This window comes from Phodopus roborovskii, unplaced genomic scaffold, assembly GCF_943737965.1.
Source record: "Phodopus roborovskii unplaced genomic scaffold, PHOROB, whole genome shotgun sequence".
Lineage (NCBI taxonomy): Eukaryota > Metazoa > Chordata > Mammalia > Rodentia > Cricetidae > Phodopus > Phodopus roborovskii.
The window spans coordinates 12435017-12457069 of record NW_026126408.1 but is presented as its reverse complement, the minus strand read 5'-3'; the positions used below and the strand labels follow the sequence as shown (position 1 = coordinate 12457069).

The following is a 22053-nucleotide window of genomic DNA, read 5'->3' as shown; positions in this document are numbered from 1 at the left end:
ATTAAACTAGACGTAGAAAGCTGATAGAAGACAATTTAGAATCCCTTAGAAACTGATGAAGCTGGCTGCCTCTGAAGCAGTACTAGTAAGTGGGTTAGGGTAGAAGAGGGAGGGGTATTTATTAATGTATACGTTTTTTTCTACATATTTTGGTTTTTGAACCAATGGAGCTACCGATGGTTTTAAAAAGATTTATTTATGTACTTTATGTATATGAGTGTTCTGTCTACTCCAGAACATGGCATCAGATCCCATTATAGACAGTTGAGATACCATGTGTGCTTATCTGCTGAGCTATCTCTCCAGTCTGATTTTTTTTTTAAATAAACTAAATGGAAACAAAGTGGGCTGAAGATGTCAAGGTGAACACTAGCTGTCTTTGAGCTCTAGACCAGTTAAATGGAACAAAAGTAGTAAACTATAGATCATAGGAACTCTCAGAACTATTGGGGAGTTCAGCTTAGGAGAGAGAAAAAGGGAAAATTAGTTGGTTGTGCCATAATGTCTGAGACAGACTCCTTCAGTCAAAGCTGAAGGCACATAGGAAAAGCAGCAGAGGCAGGACTTGAACCCCACACCTAGCAATGTCTCCACACCACTGCTTCCTATGGTGGTTTTTTTTTTTTTTTTTTTTACTGAAGAGAGAAGTGGGTACAATTCCACATATCTGAAGTCTGAGCTACTCTAGACAGGAAGATCATTCTTGCCCAGGAATTGTGGCCCAGTAGCATGCTTTGCTGGTTTGACATCAAATGGTGACCTGGGACTTGGGAACCACCACATTGCTCTTGCTAATTGGAAAAGATACACTCTGGCTTAAGCAATACAGTGAGAAATTACAGGGGAGAGAAGGAGGGAGGAAGGAAGAGAGCAGCGACAGTCTAACTCAAGGAGCTATGTAATTGAGGTGTCACTGTGCCTGGCTCAAGAGAAGTCCGACTTGAGAAATGTCAATTGTGATAGGCATGATGGTTATGACCTGTTGTCCAATCTACTTGAGAGGCTGAGGGAGAACAAAAGTTCAAGGACTGCCTGGGCTACAGGACAAGGCCAGTCTGGACAACTGAGGAAGACTCAAAACCGGGCTGGGGATATAGGTCATTGGTAGAGAGCTAGCCTAGCAAGCATGATGCCTCTGGGTTTGATTTCCAACACACACACACACACACACACACACACACACACACACACACACACACACTTTAGGTTAACTTTTATGATCAGAACACACAGTCCCCACCTTGACTGTGGTCAGCTTAAGAGCATGGCTTGAGTGTGGGCTTTACATAAGCTTTTAATAAGCTTGGATTCTAGCTTCCTGTTCGTTAGCTCCATGACTTTGGAGATTCACTTGCCTGCCATAAATGATAGTTTCAATCTTGCATAGAACAGGTAGTGACACTTGTTTCATCACTGGGAGAAGTAACTGACTAGGAAGTTGCATTTCCTTCTATCATGGGCTATGTCATTCTTTTCTGGTAATGGATCCCACACATCCTGCTCTAGTATAGTAAGCTGGGAATAGTGTTTCCTTGAAGTTGTCATGTGGCTTCTACATGCATATGTAGACATGTATAGACACATCTGCTTCTACACGTGTACTTGGACATGCACACACATACATTCACTTACATTTAAAAAGTAGATAAGGTTCATTAAAGTTGATTCTGCCTATGTGGCTTGAATGATCCCAAAGTGGAGGTACACTTGAGACAGATGGGTTGAGGATGAAGGGTACTAAGGATGTACTTTCTAAAGGGATGCCCCTCTGCCTCCTGCAGCAGGCTGTGGAGGCATACTGTGTTCTGGTCCTCGGCCTGTTCTACCACTGACAATCATTGCTTCATTCTCTATCATTTCTGGAGGAAAACCACTTTAAACTTGACTGCTACATATCTCCCTCTTTGATGCCAGGCTGAAGAGGATATTTTTTTTGGATCCTGGAAGAGCACTGAAAAATGATTTGGCGGCACAAAGAGAAAATGTGCCACTGCAGCTCCTTGCAGTGGTGAGTGCTCTGATGAACCCAAGGTCATACATGAACTCACATCTCCAAGGATGCCCAAGAGCAGACCAACCTCATGAGCTCTCCCAGACTTGTGGCAGCCCTTCAGATGGGTACCTATAACACTATAAAAGCTCAAATGTCCTGTCCTGATTTCTGGGTTACCAGTTTTATCTTGTGGCAAATGACCTAGTTATGGCATCATATAAGTCATAAATGGTAGCAGTACAGCATGGAGCCCAATGCTGTACTCACACTCACTCTTAGTTAAGATAGGGTTTTAAAAGTGAAGTCTGGACTGTACCAGCCACTGCTGCCAAACCTAGGTCTCCATTTGTTCTCAGTAAGGTCAGGAGAGCCATAGCAGCACTCTCCAGAACTCAGTTTCCCCATGTCTAAAACAGTGCTCAATGTCCCAGCACTTGGGAGGCAGAGGCGGGTGGATCTCTGACTTTGAGGCCCGCCTGGTCTACAGAGTGAGTTCCAACGACAGCCAGAGCTACACAGAGGAAGCCTGTCTCACCATCCCCCCCAAAAAGCGGGCAACCCAAATTTCTAAGACTTAACAGTCTCCTACTGATCTTGGAGTTTGAGAGGATGTCGGCAGGTGGGCATGGCGGCATATGCCTGTTTACACAAGTGGGGCTGTTCAGGGCAGGTGAGATTCTGGCTACCAACTCTGGTCTGTCCATCTGTGGCACAATGGGATGGGCAATGAACCAGTGCATTGTCTGTAACCAGCTGTGATCTCCAGGAAGTCCTTCCCATTCTGGGCATTAGTGTCCTTCAGGGTCTTTACAATTATTATCACATGTGTGTGATATGTATGTGAGTGGGGGTGCATTGTGTTACAGGTGCACATGGAGGTCAGGGGACGTTTGGGAGTCAGCTTGCTCCTTCCACTGAGGGTTCTGGGATTGAACTCAGGCCACCAGGTTTTCAAGGCAAATGCTTTTCCCTGATGAGCAATCTCTCCGGCCCTGGGCTCTACTGTCTTCTTCAGAAGGAGTAAATGTGCTTCTGACACTCAACATTCATTCTAGATGCTACTCTTGGGCTCTCTTACACCTTTTCTCTTTCATTAAAAGAAGGTCCAATGTTGACAGTTTTCCATTTTTAAAAAAATAAACTCAGAAACAACATGGTAGGGCCCCAGCTTTTTTTGTACAGGAGAGCTGCCACACTGTCTCTGCCACCTTAAGTGGGCACAGAATCAACTGTAACCTGAGGGCCTTGCTCATCAAAGGCCTCTTCCCCCCACAATCTCTTTAAGAAAGGTCTTAGGGTTTTGTTTATTATTGGGCTGCCACTCAACCATTCCCATGAGCAATGCTGGGATTAAGGGCTGCCAGGGCCCTGGTCCTGTTGCATTTCTTCTATTAAGGGTGGGAGTACCTGCAGGGTAACAGTATGTTAGGTACTTAGCACAGCCATAGAAATCCACCCTGAAGAACCAGAGAGACCTACATGGTAGTGGGCCACAGGTTTCAAATCAGACAAACCTGGCTGGCTGGAATACTGGACACTTAGCCTTCTGGGAGTGCCATAGCTTTTCCCTCTGTATCTGCCTCTGCACATATGAGAAGGAGTGAGAACTCAGCATTTAACCCAATGCTGGGGATACCAAATTATTTCCTAAGGAAGAACCCTGGGAAGTCTGTCATCCTGGTGAGTACCCTGGGCCCAGACTGCTGGGAGTGGGACTGTGAGCCACAGCTGCCCCAGGTCTCACTAACATAGAGCCACATGGCCGCCCAGATCGGGGTTCTCCCAGGCCTTTGGCCCAAGCTGATCCTTCTTGCCAAACACGTTACAAAATTCAGTCTCCTTACCTTAAAATGGAAGCTCTCCAGGCATGGTGGCATATGCCTGTCATTTCAGCACTCAGGAGGCTGAGGCAGGAGGACTGAGTCTGAAGCCATCTCAGGGCTACATGGGAAGTTGAATGCCAGTGCTACACAAGACTTTGCTTCAAACAAAACAAAATGGGTCATGAAGTGATTTCCAAGGGCTGCCTGGAATAGTTTTTCCCAAGAAGCCTTGGAGTATGAAGAACAGAGCATCAACAAGGTGCTGGGCATGGTGACACATACCTTTAATTCCAGCACTCAGGAAGCAGAGACAGGTGAATCTCTATGAGTTTGAGGCCAGCCTGGTCTACATCATGAGTTCCAGGCCAGCCTGGTCTACATCATGAGTTTCAGGCCAGCCAGGGCTGCAGAGTGGCAAAAAAACCCCACCATGGTGAGGAGAGGTACCATACCTCTTTTCTAATGCTAGTGACAGTCAGAGGCCCACAGAATGCTGGGGCTGCAAGGCACGAAAACCACATTGTGTCCACCTGTGCTCCAGAGTGGACAGACCTGGTGCACACACGGAAGTCTGCAACCAAGTCTGAGCCGGACTCTCAGTCTCCAGACAGGCTTAAGTTTGGAGACTACATCTCTGAGCTCTGATTTGAACCTGCTCACCAAATTCTTTGTAGCTTATGATTCATAAGCTAGATAATCTACTGTAACAAGTTAGTGTATTACACAGAAATACTAGGGTTGTAAATTCCTGCCATTCAAGCTCACAATTTTGCAGAAAGAACTGGGATGCCATACCCTGGCCTGTGGAGGCTGGGTCCCAACATTATAGGCATCAGGAATAAAAGAGGACCTGGTGTTCTGCCATCCTCTCTGGCAGCAGCTGTCCAAAGGGGTCATTAGGGAGGGGTGGGGTGAGGCCTTGGGGACAGGGCACTCACAGCCCACCAGTCTGCATGGCTTCAGTCATCTGGTGGCAGCAGAAGACCCCCCCACCAGGGGCTCAGCTGGCATCATTGATAGGAGTCCGGCTGTCACCCAACAGTCTCTCTTGCTCACCATCTTGGGCAGGGGGATGCCAGCTCCTGGACAGGCAGGCTAGCAGTGGATGGTGCAGTCCATTATAGAGGGCAGTGCCCATGAGAAGGATGAAGAAGCCAAGGATCTGCAGTGGGTGGAAGGTCTCCCAGCCCAGTGCGAGGCTCAAGGCCCAGATGACCACAGTACGTAAGCTGTCTAGCACCATGCGGGTGGTGGCACTCAGTTCCTTGGTGACACTGATCCCGGCAAAGTTGAAGAAGGCGATGCTGCTGATATTGCCCAGCAGAGCCAGGGCAATCAGGGGCTGTCGGGCCACCTGGCAGAAGGCATCCAGTGCATCCTCCAGCATCCCACGAGGGTTCCCACTAAAGGAGCCAGCTGGGATGTAGTACATGGGCACAAGGAGCAGTGAGAGGATCATAAAGCCAAAGAAGCCTGGGGGAAGCAAGGAGGCACATCACATTCTCCACCCTGCCTGGGGCTTCCCAGCATGCCCACTGGTAGGCAGTCTCTCATCTCAGAACCACTGTTGTTGTTAGTTTCCTGTGGTCCACTCCTAGGATGTGCCCCTCTGCCTTGATGGCAAATCACACTCAAATGATGATTCACTGGCTTCCAAACTCACAACTGCTAACTCAAGCTAACTCAAGCCATCGCCCTGTCAGAGAGTTCCTCTCTCTTCCTCCTGTCTGTTGAAGCTGTGGCCCCAAGGTCACCTTTCCTGCCCCAAGAGACTCAGAACTGCTCAGCACATGAAGTGCCTGAAAATGACTGGTCTAAGCTCAAGTGCACTGTGTGGCCCCTTCCTTGCTGTCATTGACTCTAGAGAGGGCATGTATCTTAGTCATTTTCCTTCTCCGTCTCCTCTCCCCTTGCCCATGTCCCTCTGGGGATGGAGGCTCACTCTATCAAGTGGTTACCAGCCCCTGCCCCACTGTTATGTGTTTCATACACATGCTGTCCCAGCATGCCCTTCCCACCAGCTACTGCTCCCAGGCCTGTGCCCACACGCACCCTCAATGCCCACTGCCCTGAGTGGGTGAACGTTGTGTTTGTAGACAAACTTCTCCTCTAGCACCATCTGGATGGCAACGATGATTTGGGCCATGATGATCAACAAGTCACCTGAGGAGAAGAGGCTGGAATGAAGCAGGGTACCATGGGACTAGGGTTAGGGGTAGTGACAGGAGGATCCAGGGACAGAACGGCAAGTCAGCTCTTCATTTTTCAGGGTTGAATATGGGTTCTGACTTCCTAGCCCGAGGGCAAGACAACAGGCAGGCCTGGGGTTCCAGAAGGCCCCAAGACCTGCCTTGGCCTGAGAACTGCATAAGCAACAGGCTTGAGACAAGACATCAGGTTTAATTGTGAATCTGAGTGGCTCGGGTCAACTTCATCGTAAAATGTGCTGCAGTAGTTCCTGTTGGGGTCTGGGCCACTGTGATGCATGGGGCTGGGCATGTGTCAGAAACTGGTCCTTCTGTCCCTCTCCAAATCAGCAGTTTGTATTTGTGAAAATGAGCCACAGGTCCAGACCACTCCCTCATGCTGCTTGTCTGTCTCTTCCTTGTAGTGGTCACAGCCTTCTGGTCTCCCTCACACTCTACTCATCAAGTACCCATCAGGTATATGACCCAACCCAGGGTACACAGGTGGCAGAGCTTGGATGAATCTGTGGGATGACTTTATGCTAGGCTTCCGGAGAGGAGGAGACAGGGGAAGCAGCCTCGGGTTCCCACCTGGCCTTACCTGTGATGACTTCGCTGAGCTTGTGTTGACTGTCATGCTTGCTTAGGAGGTCAGCGAGGCCAACCACCACCAGTCCCACAATGGTGGCCAGGATGCCCACCCACTGGCTTGGTGCCAGCCTCCGGTTCAGGAAGGCCACTGAGAACAGGCCTGTGAAGATGATCACTGCTCCCCGCAGCATCTGGAAGCTTGAGGCACTGGTCATGTTCAGGGCTAGCAAAGGGAAGATAGGATTAATGGCTGTTAAGGGCAAAGGCTACCTGCCACTAAGGTACCCCCAGGGAGTAGGGACAAGATGAGCTTGCTCACTAAGTCTTGGATGTGGCCATATGAAGACTGTGAGGGAGTGGAGGGTGGGGCAGGGGTACTGATTCACTGGTAGCCAATTAAACTTGGCCTCACTCGCCAGGTTACTTACCCACGTACATGAGGCTGGTTCCAGTCATGTCACACAGGGCTGGGGGCAGGAAAAGGAGGGCATTGAAGGACTGCTGGGGCTCTACATTGGAGTCAGATTGTCTTCTGGCTCTGCACTGGAGCAGGTAGAAGGCAGCAAGGCACGAAAACTCTCCCAGGAACATACCCACTGCCTGTAGGAACGAGACTTGAGGACTCGGCATGGAAGAACTTCAGGGCCACCTATAGTAATACTGATTTTGTTTGTTTTAATAAAACCACACTTCAGACAAGAGCTTATCCTAGAATCCCCAAATGTCAAACAAACAAAAGCGGAGTAGCTGTGGGTAGCCGGCCAGGCCTCTAGGCCCATCACAGGGGCCCCAGAACATCTCAGAGGACACCTTATGGGGTGTGGCATGGTGTAAACTCAACCTTTTATAATCCAGACTTAGACAGGTTCAAAGACTCATGGAAGGGCTGACAGCCAGCCGCTAACACACTGGAGATGAATCTGAGCTTTCCAACGCTCAGTCCAGAAAGGGGGTATCTTCCCTGCTCCTATCCCAGTGGAGTTCTGGGCTCAAGGGAAATGTACAGCATACTTTTGTCACTGGAGATAGTGCTTTTCATGTGTTGAGATGGGGGCTGGCGAGAGTATGACCATTCATCAAGACCTCCCACGGAGGACTATGCCTCTTCCTGGGGTGCTCTTGGACTCTGACCCTATTCTGTGAGAGGAGAGAAGTAGATGGCTTTTGGGGAACCAGGGGAGCTTCATCCCTAGGCCAGGAAATAGACCAGCCCCAGAGGTGTCTGGGTGAAGCTTGGGAGATGGGCGGGAGGATGTGCTGGTACCTGGAGGAAGGGATGTTCAAAGTTGTGCTCCGTGCTCCCTCCACAGCCTTCAGCTTTGAAGTTGTCTGCCCACCTGCAGCAGAGAGAGGGGAGTCAGACTGGAGGCACAACGGATTCTCCACCTGGCTAGACTCACACTCAGCCCCAGCTGACTCTCCTTTTCAGAGGAGCCTGTCTCCATGGTGAGGGTTTTAAGACAGCATTTCATCAATTTATAAACACAGAATCACAGCACTAGTGCTTCTGCAACTTGTAGAAATCATATATTATTGTTACATTAGTGTTGTTTATATGAAGTACATTACACCCATTACTCCTCAAAATAAAATTAAAGTCACTGCTTGAAACTGAGTGTATTAAACATACACATTGCAAAACAAGGTAATTTTTTTTTTCTGTTTCCTGAGACAAGGTCTTATTATTATACAATCCAGGCTTGAATTTGAAATCCTCTTGCCTCAGGTTCCTGAGAGTAAGGATTATAGACATGTATCAAACCTGGCAACAAATCTGCTCTCTAATATTTGATTTATTTTATTTCAACTTGTTTGGCTTCTTTTGAAATCTTTGATCTCTACCAGACTGTCAAAGGGACCAGTACATGAAAAGTGTCAAGAATCTCTGGTCATCTGGACATGGGGCCACACATCTGTAAGTGTACCATTAAAGTGGCTAAGCCAAGTGGACTGATGTGAGCTCAAGGCCAGCCTGAGCTACACAGTGAGTTGGAAGCTAGCTAGCTACCTACCAACCAACCAGCCTACCAATCAACAACCAACCAACCTATCTACCAACCAATCAACCAACCTACTACCAATCAACCTATTACCAAGCAACCAACCAACCAGACCAGCAACCAGCCTACCAACCAACCAGCCTAGTCTCTTGTCTAGAGGGGTATTCAGGCTCAGGAGATGACCACTGGCCTTCCTAACACATACCTAAGGCATGTGGCACCTGCCATAGAGTATGGATACCATTGAGTACCAGCACAGACAGAGACCGGTGGTGGAAATGGACCCCATCAAGCTCGGAACCTTTCCCAGCATACTTCAGGCAGTGACATCCATCATTCAGAATTTTTGCCACTTAAGCACAAAAACTCCTTCTGACTTTCCTTCCTGATGGGCTGCTATGTTTTCAGACTAATCCATTTTTTAACTGGAGATCCCTTTGCCACCTGGAGCCACTCTGACCTTGTGAATTTTCTTTTCTGGATAACTACCCTAGGCCTTCCTAGTCTTCCACCCTCCTGGCTGCTGACTTCTGAAAGTGCTCCTGTGGACCCAGGACTAAGCCATGTGAATTGTATGGCCTAGGCAAGAGACTGGCAGGATGGTGGCCCCTCCCTCATGTTGGACATTGTAGGTCAGCTGACAAACTCTGACTGTACCAGCCATGTTGCCTCCTGTCTCCAACTGATACACATTAGCTGTTCCCCATGGGCATGGGCTTACACCCACTGTAGTTCCATACCTGGACATCTCTAAGGTCAAAACTCAGGGCTTCTCTGGGAATGTCTTTTCCTTAGAACATCTTACCAGGGCAGCCACACTGCAGCACACCCATGTGCAGGACTTACCAGTTAATAAGCCTGAGTTCCCAAAGGATGGGGGGTGGGCTTCTGGAGGGTTCTAAGGAACAATGACCAAAAGAAAACTGAAAGGAGAAGTTATAACATGACTGGCTAGAGGGGAGAAGTCTGGAGTTCTACACAGGCTATGGAATAGGACATAGCTAGTTCAGTCTCAGCTCCAAAGTAAAAAGCCCTTGCTGTTAAGGAAACATCTCTCATTTCTGGGGCCTGACCGCCTACTGGTTCTGGCTCTTGCACTGATCGGCAGGATGGGGCATGGGGCATGAGTGGGGGTTCCGGATAAGCTGTATGCCTCATCTAGGCAGGCCCATTTGGAACTCATGTTTGCTGTGGTTGAAAGAACCTCTGTGAAGGCCTACCCGAGGAAACTGAGCAAGAGGAAAAGGTGAGGCCAAGTGAAGGGCTCAGGCTCTCCTGAGGGCACAGGACCACTGACCTAGTAAGGGAGCATGCCAGGGCTCCTTCAGGAGGTAGAAGGGAAGTGATATCAGGCCTATGACAGCCAACCACAAGCTGAGGCTAGCACTTCCTTTTGGAGGAGTAAGTGGTAGTTATGGAACTCATTTACTCACCCTGATGCTGTTCCATTAGATCAGAGACTGACACCCAAGACCTTTTAGATCTGGATATAGCAGTGTAGCCATTACCCAGAAGCACCCTGGGCTACTGTTTGTGCTCACAGTCTGTGCTCACATCTAATGCTCATCCTGTACTCACAGTCAGTCTGTGCTCACATCTAATGCTCATCCCAATCCCATACTCTTGAGTTCTGAATGAGTTTGGCACAGCTCCTTCTACACTCCACCCGCTACTCCCTGCACATCACTGCACAGCCCAAGAGTGACTGAGCTCCAGACTCCAGCTGGGCATGCTATAGGTGCTTTAACCCCTGGCCCAGTGCCCATAAGATTGACTTCTCATGGGTCTGAGGTGGCCCCTAGTGGTGCAATAGGCAAAGTACGGATCTGTCTTCTGTGGAGTTAGCTGGCTGGCTGCCTAGTTGAGCCTTTCTCCTTAAGACTTGTCTAGGCTTTCTCTACAAGGTAAGCCTGGTTTGTCTGGACAGGCATTGCTGGCTGGCTTCCCACTGGAGAAATGGAATCTCTTTGTATCTAAGAACCTATCCAACCAAAGGACTAGGTGTCAGCCTCAGTCCAGTGTACCTCTTCAGGCCTTGGTGAAGACAAGAGTAGGGGTCTTGGCTTACAATTCTTGTTTCAAAGACAGAATCCAAAAATCCAGCCTCGAAGTGTGTGAGGGTGACAGTTGTCACTGCAGTCAGAGAGCACTTTGCTGACTGGCAGTGCTTCACCAGCATCTCTCCAGTCTCACAAACATTTACTCTTCCTCCTTTGAGGAAGGGCCTCACTATGTAGCCCTGGCTGGCTGAAATTCACTATGGAGACCAGGCTGGTCTTGAACTCACATAGGCCCACCTGCCTCTGTTGGGATTAAAGTGGTACACCATCACAAACATGTTTTTAATATGCAATTCATTGAGCCTGCTTGTGCCAGGCATGGGCAGTCTGGTTAAGGTTAACAAGGGGCTTCATTTTCAGAGGGCAATGCAGCCTCAGGGTGAAGAGAAAAGTTCAGGTTTTTTTCTGGCTGACAACATGCATACCTGTGGTCGAGCCCCACTGCAGTTTACCATCAGAAACAGAGAACACCTAGAATGCTCAGCGTTAGGTCACAAAGGCTGGTTGCATTCCAGATGTTCCCAGGCCAACACTGGCAGGTGTCAAAAGTAATAGATAATACAATCTCTGTAAGACCAGGCCTCTAGCAAGTGTTCAATACATACCCTCTCTGTCCCTTTCCCCTCTGATCCCATGTGCAGCCAGAACCACCTTCCCTTGGGTAGGGTCAGTGTGGCTCCTTTGGGCTTTGTCATACAAGTTCCTGGAGTAACATTCAGTTTCTGGATACCCTCTGCTGCCTGAGGCAGAGGCTAAAAGGGCTATCTAGGTGGCATCTCCACAGTTTTGCAGCTATAACATATAGAACTAAAAGAAACTTGGCCATTATTTGACAGATGGATGAACCCTAGGTGCAAGATGGGCCACAGGACTCACAATGTACAATGGGGCTGGTAGCCAGGGCTGGCATTGGGAATGTTAGTGTCCAGTTCTATGCTTTTACCCTCTCGACTTTTCCCAGCCTCCTTACTCCAGCCTGTTCCTGCTGAGGGGAGAGAGGGCCAGCCCCACTGATGAGCCTCTGCTCTCTAGACATCTTATTCTGAAGCTGTAAGAGGGTATGCCCTCTGCTGACAGAGGCCAGCTCCTTTCAGGGTTCCCTGAGTGTCAGCAGCTGCAGGGTGGGTAACCATGCTGGATGGTGAGTCACTTGCTCACACTCAAAGCTTAGCATTCTGGAAATTCTACACGAAGGGGTGACAGAGAGACTGAAGAAATGAAGAAATGTGATATGTCATGTCCAGTCACCACCGATTCCTGCAGAATTGGCGCCATTGCCTCCTGAATCACACTGTTTGTCAAGCTAGTGAGATAGCTTCTTTGTCCCCTCCAGGGTCTTCACAAGGGCCACCGCTTCCCTATGACTAGGTGGCTCTCTTATGAGAGGGTACCTGGTGGCCACCCTCCTGGTGGCAAGCCCTCCCATTGCTGTTGGTGACGAGACCTTCCTACAGTTTTGGGGGGAACAGGGCAGAGCTTATCATATCCATTTTACGGCTGAGGAGACTGAGGCTCACAGAGGCCCAGTATTTCCTCTCATCATACAGCTTCTAAATCTCATTTTTTCTCTCCCTCCCACTGCACCGTCCTCTGAACAGGCTCCCTCAAACTTGTCCCTGGAGCTCCATAGAAGTAACAATATCAAGCCATTCATAGAACTCAAAGGGCAGGGGCAAGTGCCGAGGACAAAAGTTGAAGGGACATTGAGGTGGAGACAGGAACTACTGTTAGGCTCATATGCTCTCCCTGGCTGGGTGGGCTCTTCAACCCTCAGAAGCTCGGGACAGGGCTGCCTTGGGAGCTTAGCAGGGAGCTCAAGGATCTGGTGGAGAACCCCAGCTGGATCTGGACAATGAGGCTCTGAAATGGGTACTTGTGGCTAGACACAAATGGCTTGGTCGCAAGGATTTGGTCAACAGAACTGTTGGGAGGACGAGGGGACAGGCTTGGAAAGGAAAAGCGCCACTTTCCAGGGAGGGGACCTTAGCCAACACCCACAGAGGGGTGGGAGGGTTAGTCAAGGCGGCAGTTAGAGCTTTCCTCTCAATAGGCACGTGATAGTGCTCTGTGGTCTTCTAAAACCTGCTGAGTGGACAGAAGAGAGTGGACCTGTGGTCTCTGCAGAGTAGGCAGCATACACCCTCAGGCACTTCCTCATCTGAGCCTCCAATCTTCCCAGGGACTCTGGGAAAAGCAGAAATGAGCTCCTCTTACAGGTCTGCCAGAGGCTCTGGATCTGAGCAAGTGGGGTAATTGACAGGACTCCCTGACTCTTGTAGAGGCTTTCTGTCTAGTACTGTAAGGAGGGTACCCTGAGGGTGAGGGTAGGAGTAGGTGCCATTTATAGGATTACACTTTCCAGACACTGTAGGGAGAGAAGAGAAGAAAGCCTGGGGAGCCAGGACTTTGGGGCAGTACAGTCCTAAAGACTGGTGTGGGTAGGACTAAAGTCCTGAGGCCTGGGTGCCAATCCACTCCTGGGGTCAGTAAGCCAAGTTACAAAAAGCAACCTCTTTAGGGGCTTCCTTTGTAAATTGTCAGACTGGGTGATTTCTGTTCACAACAATAATGGAATGCCCACAGTCATGGTAGTGGATGTCTGTAAACCCAGTAGAGAGGTGAAGGCAGGAGGGTCTTGCATTTTAGGCCACCTAGGGGATATACAGTGAGACTCTGTTTCAAAAGATAAATAAATATATAACCACTAGTCCCCAAAAATGAATGGTGAGGTATTCAGCCTGCTCCTAACTGGTGGTTAAGCTCGTGGATTCTAGAATTGGACCACTCAGACTCAGATTGAAGACATCAGTTGGGAAGTGAGTTGTGTTTCAGTTTCCCATCTAGGGATGATGACTCCATCTGCTTCCCTCCCTGAGATCATGTCCCAGGATGCCAAGGTAGTCAGCTTGTAACTTGGTAGGCCTGGGTTCTGGGTGCAATGCCCCCCCCCAATGTAGAAACTGCAGGCCAACCACACCATTTTTAAATGGTAGCTCACATCACACCATGCTGTACTTCTGTATGGTATACCCCCCTCACTTTTTCCCCAGAGTATCTTCTGTTTCCTTCAGAACACTGTTTACAGTCTAGCTCTGGGTCCTATCTCAGGATGGGGTGGGGGTGGGGGTCCTGAGAGGCCCCACACAAGGAGACAGGGCAAAGGACAGGATCAAAGGTTAAGCCTCTCACCTGGGCGCCTTTTTTCCTGACTGGGAGCCTCAAAGGGTGGGGCTTCTGGGGACAGAGGATCCCCTGGCTTCCTCCCTGACCGGTTTGGAGGTTTTTGAAGGAATGACTGAGTCAGCTAGGTTTATCTAAGCAGTAAATGACCACTTGGATTCTCCCTGGGGGCAGCAGCCTTGACAGACTAATAGCTACTCTGAGCATTAGAAGCTGTGAGAGAATCTCATCACAAGACACTCTGAGACAGGCTCCTCAGACTGTGCCCTCCTTTAGGGGAAGGGAGGGGGCCCATTGTGACTGTCAATGTGTGTACACCATCTCTCTCTTCCACCTCAGATACTAAACATCTCAAGGCCAGGGACCTTCTCTTGATCATTCTGCCTTCTCCCCCAGACTATGGCGACTTTGCAGTGACCTGATGAAGTGCGACTTCTCTCCTAAGCATTTCACAGCTTTCATAGTTTGTGAGACAAAAGAAACCTAAATAGTAAGTCAGAAATGGTTACATGAGGCTCACAGGCAGCCCCGTGTGCAGAGGCCAACAGAAAGCCCAGGAAGGCCGGAGCACAACCCTGGAGGTCAGGAAAACTTTTACTTGACTCACCACACCAACTCTTCTTGCCTAACAGGACCCAGTAGGAAGTGAAACTGGACACACTGGACAAAGGACAGGTGCTGTTCACTCTGAGGATTTTAGATGGTGAATAGATGAAGAAAGGCCTAGACACAGATAAAGTGACAAAGATCTGCCAAGATAAAGGACAGACCTTTCTGCCCATGACAGAGGAGGCCATGTTGGGCTCCCCAGTTTCCAGATGCACAGTCCTTAGCTCCCAACCTACCGAGGACTGTTATCCCCAGACCCCAAAGCTGAAGTGCCCAGCCACCTTCTGGTTTGGGCTAAGGATACTTCTCCCAGACCCTGATCCTGTGGGTCAGCCTTGTGGCTTCATTCTGGAACTGGTTTTTACCACCCGCCTTTGTGTTTCCCACCTCACTGGCACCTGTGAGGTGTTCTCATCTGTGAGCAGAGGCACAGAGTGGGTCCCAGCCTCACAGAGCTCTCTTCATGTTGAACACAACCCTTCTTGTTTTCAGTCCTGTCCCTTTCAACAAGTCACTCACTACTCAGGTCGGTGGGCCCTCTGATGATGAAGGGGGAAAGTCTAGCTGGGCTTCTGATGCTGTGAACAAGCTACTTGGAGCTGGCCTTTCTCTTTCCTGCCTCCAAGCCTCTGCCACATAAGAGTCCCAACTAAGCATCAAGATGTAGTCTAACCCTGCTTTCTCCATGAACAACCTAATAATGGCTACCTTCTCCTGCCTTCCCCATGCCTTCAGCTCAGCCACTGCAGGAGCTTCGGTTCATTCTCTGTAGTCCCCCAGCCCCAGCAGGGAGGCGTCCAGTCTCTGCCTGCAGCACGGAGAGCACAGCTGGGAGGAACTGATCCAACCCCTTCGGCTCAGAGATGAGGAAACTGAGACTCGGAGATGGAAGTGACCACGAATCAGAGCGAGCTCCAGATGCCCGCATCCTCCCGGTCTCTCACCCCTTCGTCCACACCAGTGCCACTGAGCTCTCGGTAATGTGGAGGGCTGGTGGGGCTGGAGAGAAGCCGGCGGGAGGGTGACAGGGCAGGACGCTGGGTGCCCAGCACCCATGGGCCCAGCAGGCCCCTCCCGGCCCGACCCAGACTCACTTTGCTGAAAGCGTGTTGATGGAGCCGGTGACCAGCATGAGCCCGGCCAGGAACAGCTGGTACTTGGTCCAGGCCATTGCGTTGGACAGGGGAGAGCACTTGAACCAGCAGCTACAAACCGGGTCATCCGAGAGGTGGTGTCTTCGGCTCAAGAGCTTCCGGGCCGAACGTCACGTGACCGTGCTGGCCCCCGCCCCGAGCCCGCTAGCCCCGCCTCGGAGCTGCCGCGGGTCCTCCTCTTTCTCTCCCGTCCTCTCTCCCTCCTTTCCTCCCTCTCCCCACGCCCTCTGGCTTTCTTCCCCCTCCTCCTTCTCTCCCCTCCCTCCTCTCCTATTTTTCCCTCATCTTTTTGCACTGCTAGTGCCTTAAGCGTGCTAAGGCAGCCCTCTACTTCTAAGAGTCCAACTCCTAGTCCCTTGGCCTCCTGGTTTGTAAAATGGTCGCTTGGGATCATGCAGAGATGATTAGGTGATCTTAGAGCATTTTGTATCTTAGAGCATTTTTGTAAACAGTTTTGAGAGGCTGAGCCTGGCGACTTGGTAATAGCCACAGCGTGGGAATCTCATTTCTCCAGCACCTCCAGAGAACTGGAGGCCTGGGAGATGTCCCTTGGGATCCCAGCCCATTGAATTGCTGACAACTTTCAGTAAAGTGACATTAAGAGTCAAGTTCCAGCTTCCAGTATGGCATCTTACAGCTAAAACTAAAAAAAAAAAAAAAAAAAAAAAAAAAAAAAAAAAAAAAAAAGAAAGAAAGAAAGAAAAGAAAAACAGACTTGGTGTGCAATCCCAGCACTTGGTGAAGAACAGGAGCTCAAGGCCAGCTCCCACTATATAAGGAGTCAGAGACCACTCTGGGTTACTAAGTAAATAAATAAAATAAAAACCTAAACCCAGAGAAGCCCAAGGATTTAAGGTCTTGCTTATGAGTGGCCATGGTGGCCGCTGTGCTTTCGGCAGCAGTGGTGGTGATGGTGTTGGTGGTGATGGTGTTGGTGGTGTGTGTGTGTGTGTGTGTGTGTGTGTGTGTGTGTGTGTGTGTGTGTGTGTGGAGGGTCATAGACTCAGGTTCTTTCTGCTCCCAACACTATGGGTATAGTTTGTTCACAAAACTATACTTGGGAATAGTTCACGAAGCCTCCCTACTTATCCTGCAGGACCCCCCTAAATGCTGCCCAGAGGCATTCAAGAAGTTGCCCAGCCCTACGTTTGTTTGTAGAGATTTCTAGCATTTAACAGTTTTTGAGACAAGATCTTGTCATAAAATCCAGACTGGCCTCTAGCTCACTGTGTATTCCAAGATGGGCTCCAGTTCATGACTGGCTTTCAATGTTTTTAAAAAATTGCATTTATTTATTGTGTGGTGATATATTGTTTATGATTTATTAAAGTTTGCCTGAGGATTCAGAAAGCAAAATCAGCCACAGGCCACAGAAGCCAGGCACACACCTTTAATCCCAGCAGCCAGAAGTTAGGAGGTGGTGATACACCCTATTAATCCTAGGACTCAGGGTTAAGAGCTAGACTATCTATCTACACATAGCCACCCAGATCTACACAAGAGTGAATCAGTCTAAAAGAGAATTATAGCTCACACCTTTAATCCCAACATTAGGGAAGTATGTAAGACAGAAGCCAGGTCTTGGAGAGGCATTCAGTGTCTAGCCATGCTGAGGAGAAGTTACAGTCTGAGATTTGGTGAGAACTCATGGAGATGGGATCAGCCCATTCAGCCTGAGGTAGAGGTGAGAGCTAGTGGCCATCTGCTTTGCTTTTCTGATAATCAGCTTGAAGCTTAAACCCCAATATCAGTCTCAGTCTCTGGGCCATTTATTTATGTGTGTCACATACTGTGTATATGTCAGAGGGCACATGTTACATGTTGGGGGTTAGAGGACAATTTAGGGGAGTGGATTCTCAGCTTCCAGCTGCCCACCCTCCTGTTCCCTGGGATCTAATCTGCAGCCCATGCTCTACCATAGGTTAAAAACAAAAACACCCTGATGGCTGCTCTAACTTACTATACACATTCTCTCTATTCCTGAAGATCCTATTACTAGAGGTACAGAAATAAGCTCTCCCGACCTCTTCTTTGAGCTTGTGAACATGGATAGTGTAGACTCAGAAGAATTCTCAAGGAACTGTAGCATTTTTTTTTGTATGATCAATGGAGAATGTATTGTAAGTGGGGCCTTGAATGAAATATAGGTTACCAGAGTGAGAGGGAAACCTCTTTCATGCAAGAAGAAGTCATGTGTTTGATGGTTCAGAGACAGGAGCGAGACAGGATCTGCAGAACATCCTTCAGAACGTTCCTTCACAAAGGCTTACTCTTTTTAGTTAACCAGGGGGTAAGATAGCCAAGAGGGGACACCTTCTGAGCTGTGTGTCCCTCAAAGCATTTTTAGTTTATGTGATTTCAAAGGAAGTCATAATTTATCCAAAACTGTTTACTGAGACAGTGGAAACAGATAAAACACAACTGTGTCCTAAAGGGACACCATCTGCCAGCCTCCTCCCGATGGCAGTCAGTGGGACTCTAGACTGTTTTCCCATAGGTCCAAGCCAAGGACACTGTCCTGAATGTAAACATTACTAATGACATTGGTGTCACTAGCCCAACATGATGTCACTTGCAGAACAGCCTCTGTCTCATGAGCCACATTATAAAATGTATTTTGATTTATCATATCATGTTGCAAGTATTCATCAAACAGCTGTCTCTGGAGTCTGATTTATAGGAGGATATATGGGTAAAAGCACTAGAGCCCACCAAGTGTAAGGCCCAGAGTCAAGTACAGGCTCCCAGAGCAGCCAGACAAGGTAAACAGAGTCTGAGGAATAATACTTGAAGTCGTCCTCTGACCTCCACCTATTCACCAACAAGCACAGACACAAAAAGTAATAATTATAATTAATCCTGTTTAGTATATATATGTTCTGGGAAGTATTAGAGACATACTTAGTCCAGCCAGTTGCCAACAATAACTTTTGTCAACAATGAATTCCAGATCATATTACCTAGTGACATTGTGGACATGTTAGTATTTAATAGCAGCCTGTGGTGTTCCTTCTTTTGCACCTAATGACACATATCTATCTCAGAATGTGTGACACATATCTCAGACTGTGTCCCTGTCTGTAAGTGACAAGGATTGCAATATAAAATGAGTCACTCTTCTGAAACCAAATTTAACGAAGGCTGCTTTTCAGCTGAATTTGCCTTCATTCTGCTCTGAGAGTCAAACACCGAGGTCTGGAATCAGTGATTCACCCCCAAACGAGTGATCAGCACTGTTTAGAAAGAGAGGGGGACAAAGAGAACAACCTTATGTGGCCCGAAGCTGGAAGGAGCAAGTACTTTCTTTTTTTTTTTTTTTAAATTATGTCTGGTCACCATAGAAACCAGCTGTAAAGTCAGCCAAAAGGAGCTAGTAAACCAATGTCCACACTTCTCTGCTAGTGTGGACAGTCTATACTCATCTCCCCCGTGGTGTTGACAGTCACACACTCTGCTTGTCAGGTTTGACCTGGTTCCCTAACCTCAATTTCTCCCCTTAGATAAAACCCAGCCTCCTTTCTCTCAAGTCTCTTGGTCTTCTGTCCAAGCACAACCTCAGATGGCCGACTTTCAATACCACCTTGAAGGGAGAGGTTGTCAGCATACCCAGCCTGACCAAAGGAGGGTGGGCGGGGGAGGGGGTCATATTCCAGGCAGAGAGCAGGATGTAGAAGGGGAAATGACACAAGGATATACTGAAAAAATTGTTTTTAAAATTCAAATCTGACTTGGCCAGTCTGTACACCTATCTCTGTCCTTCCCAAGATAAAATAATTCTGTTCTAATCCAGAAAGTGATTAAATTGGTCGGGAAAAAATTCATACTTTCAGACAAGCCGCAAGCAGACTGGCAGTCAGCTCGGAATACAAACAGGGTCTGTAGCGAACATTTATTTGGCACTGGGAGTTAGAGGTTCTTTGAGGGTAACATGCAAATTTGTTGACAATGCTCCTGGTTTACTGAAGACTGGATCAAGTTTATGTAGAGCAGGAGGAGTGCTTTTAGAAAGCCCCGGCCTGAAGCTTCGTGCTGCCCTCTAGATGGGCCCAGATCTTACAAACTAACTGGCTGCTTTGGGCTTGCTTTCTTGTCAGTCTTCCTTGCTATACAAGCTGTGAATACTGTTTCCTTTTTTACAGAAAGGAAAGTAATGCGGATTTTGTAAAGTTGATGTGGAAGCACACCAGCCCACTTGGAATTTGCCTCTTGAGGCCCTAATGCCTTTGCCTGTCTCCCTGCCCAGTGTGGGCAGGCATACTAACCTAGGTTTTTATCTCCAAGGTCCATTCCAGCTGATGGCACAGACCTGGAATCTCTCTGTAAGTCTCTCCCCAGAATGAGGGCTGGCCAGCCATTCCAGGGTATCCATGAGGCTTTCTATAAGTAATGGCACCTCTTCCCCACCTGGGGATATCCTTTACTCTCTTCAAGTGCCTGCTTAAAACTTTCCTGAACCCCAGTTTCTCAATACTAAAGGCTTTGGTTGGTGGGCCATACCTATCTATTAAGCTGACAGTTGTCAGTATGTATACTGGAGAGTTAAGAAGCCTCTCCCAAGGCCCAAGGCCCATCGGAAGTATAAGACCGACAAATCCATTCATGGTAGCACACATTGTACCCCAGGAAACCCAAAATCACCAAGCCAAGGAACAAAGGTATCCTCTTTCCTAGCTGTACCAAGTGAGAAACATCCAATGCTGATTTATAGAGGTGCCCACCAGCCCATCATCAAACTACTCCACACACTCTGTCCTGGGACTTTTGCTCATCCCATTTGAATCAACTCTTCCACACCAGCTCTGCATCTGTAGCCATTTCTATGTCTAGAACCAGCTCTATAACTGGGCTGTGACACTAACATCTTATCTAGCCACTTGTTATTTTCAGAACATTGTGTTGGCTCTCTGGTACAGAATCCTGGGTGGGAGACTCTGATATGGAGCTCTAGCATATCAGGTCATGTTACTTACCCCCAAAAACCCAAAGGAATGAGGGACACATTTGTACAACATCAGAATTAATAATTAATTAATTAATTAATTAATTAATTTTGAGACAGGGTCCATTTACATAGTCTTGACTAGCCTGGAACTCACCAGGTAGCTGGGTTTGAACTCACAGAGGTCTGTATGCCTCTCTCTACCAAATGCTGGGATTAAAGGCATGTGCTACTACACCTGGCTATCTGGATGCTTTGGATAATGATAAATATACAAGCTTTGTCAAATTTTCTTGACTTTATTTTTATTCTTTAAGATTTACTTTATTTTTAATTATGTGCATATATGTGTCTCTGTGTGGGTGTATGCACATGAGTATAATGCCCATAGAGTCCAGAAGAGGATATTGAGTCCCCTGGAGCTGGAGTTACAGGCGGTTGTAAGTCACCCAATGTGGGTGCTGGAACACAAAGCTGGGTTCTCTGGAAGAACAGCATGGGCTCTTAACCCATCTTTCCAGCACCTATTTCATTGACTTTTACTACCCAAGTACTACTGATTTCACTTGATAGGTATGGCCATTGGCAGTGATATGGTCTTTTTACTTTTTATTCCAATCTTAATTACTAATATTAACTTTCTGATCACACTTTACACTTCATACATAAATACATGTGAATATATAGTCATGGAATACATTTATGTTATGTAACAGAATAGTTATGAAAGCGTTAAAGAGGACAGAGGACTCAACGGGGCCTGTCTGAAGGCGATGACACAAAGCTAACACAGTGCACAGAGAATCACTACAAGTGGCTAGATAGGATGATAGTGTCACAGCCCACCAGTTACAGAGCCAACTCTAGGTGTAGAGCTGGCTAGAGACATGGAGCTGGTGTGGAAGAATTGTGATTCAAATGGGCTGAACAAATCCCTAAGAAAGAACTGAAAGGCTGTGATGAGAGACTGTTAGGTGCATTGACGGTTTGACGGTGGGCTGGTGGGCGCATTGGATGGTTTGATGGTGGGCTGGTGGGCGTATTGCATGGTTTGACGGTGGGCTGGTAGGCACATTGGATGGTTTGACGGTGGGCTGGTGGGTGCCCCTATAGCTCATTTTATCTGATCAGGAAAGAGTGTTGCTTTTTTCCTTGGTTTGGTGAGTTTGATGAATTCACTAGCCTGTTTTTTTTTTTTTTTTTGTTTTGTTTTTGTTTTTTGTGATATGGTTTTGAGTAAGTATTTTATTGCATAAATAAGTCATTTGTTGGTCTGCACCTCATGGTCTGTTCATTTGCACAAACAAGATGTGGGGTCGTTCTGCTTTGCATTTGCACTCCAACATGGAGGAGACTGGTGTTTTGTAAAATGGGGTATTCAGGGCAAGCATCACAGCCAGAAAGCTACTGTTTTGGACAATGTTTAGTCACTTAGAGCAGGTCACAGGCTGAGCTCCACAGTTTTGAGCAGGAGAGAACTTCCATCAACATAGCTGTGTCAGGAAGACAAGGGAACCG

General features: G+C 48.0%; 1 protein-coding gene across 1 annotated transcript; it reads right to left on the bottom strand.

Annotated features, from left to right (window-relative positions):
* Positions 1-4078: 4078 nt before the first annotated feature.
* Slc35f6 (solute carrier family 35 member F6) lies at positions 4079-15716 on the bottom strand. The gene is made up of 6 exons (XM_051181753.1): positions 15537-15716; positions 7858-7930; positions 7022-7193; positions 6604-6816; positions 5869-5979; positions 4079-5289 (listed from the first exon to the last, which is right to left on the bottom strand). Exons 1-6 carry the CDS (start codon positions 15611-15613, stop codon positions 4817-4819), a joined length of 1119 nt encoding a protein of 372 aa, XP_051037710.1. The 5' UTR covers positions 15614-15716; the 3' UTR covers positions 4079-4816.
* Positions 15717-22053: the final 6337 nt, after the last annotated feature.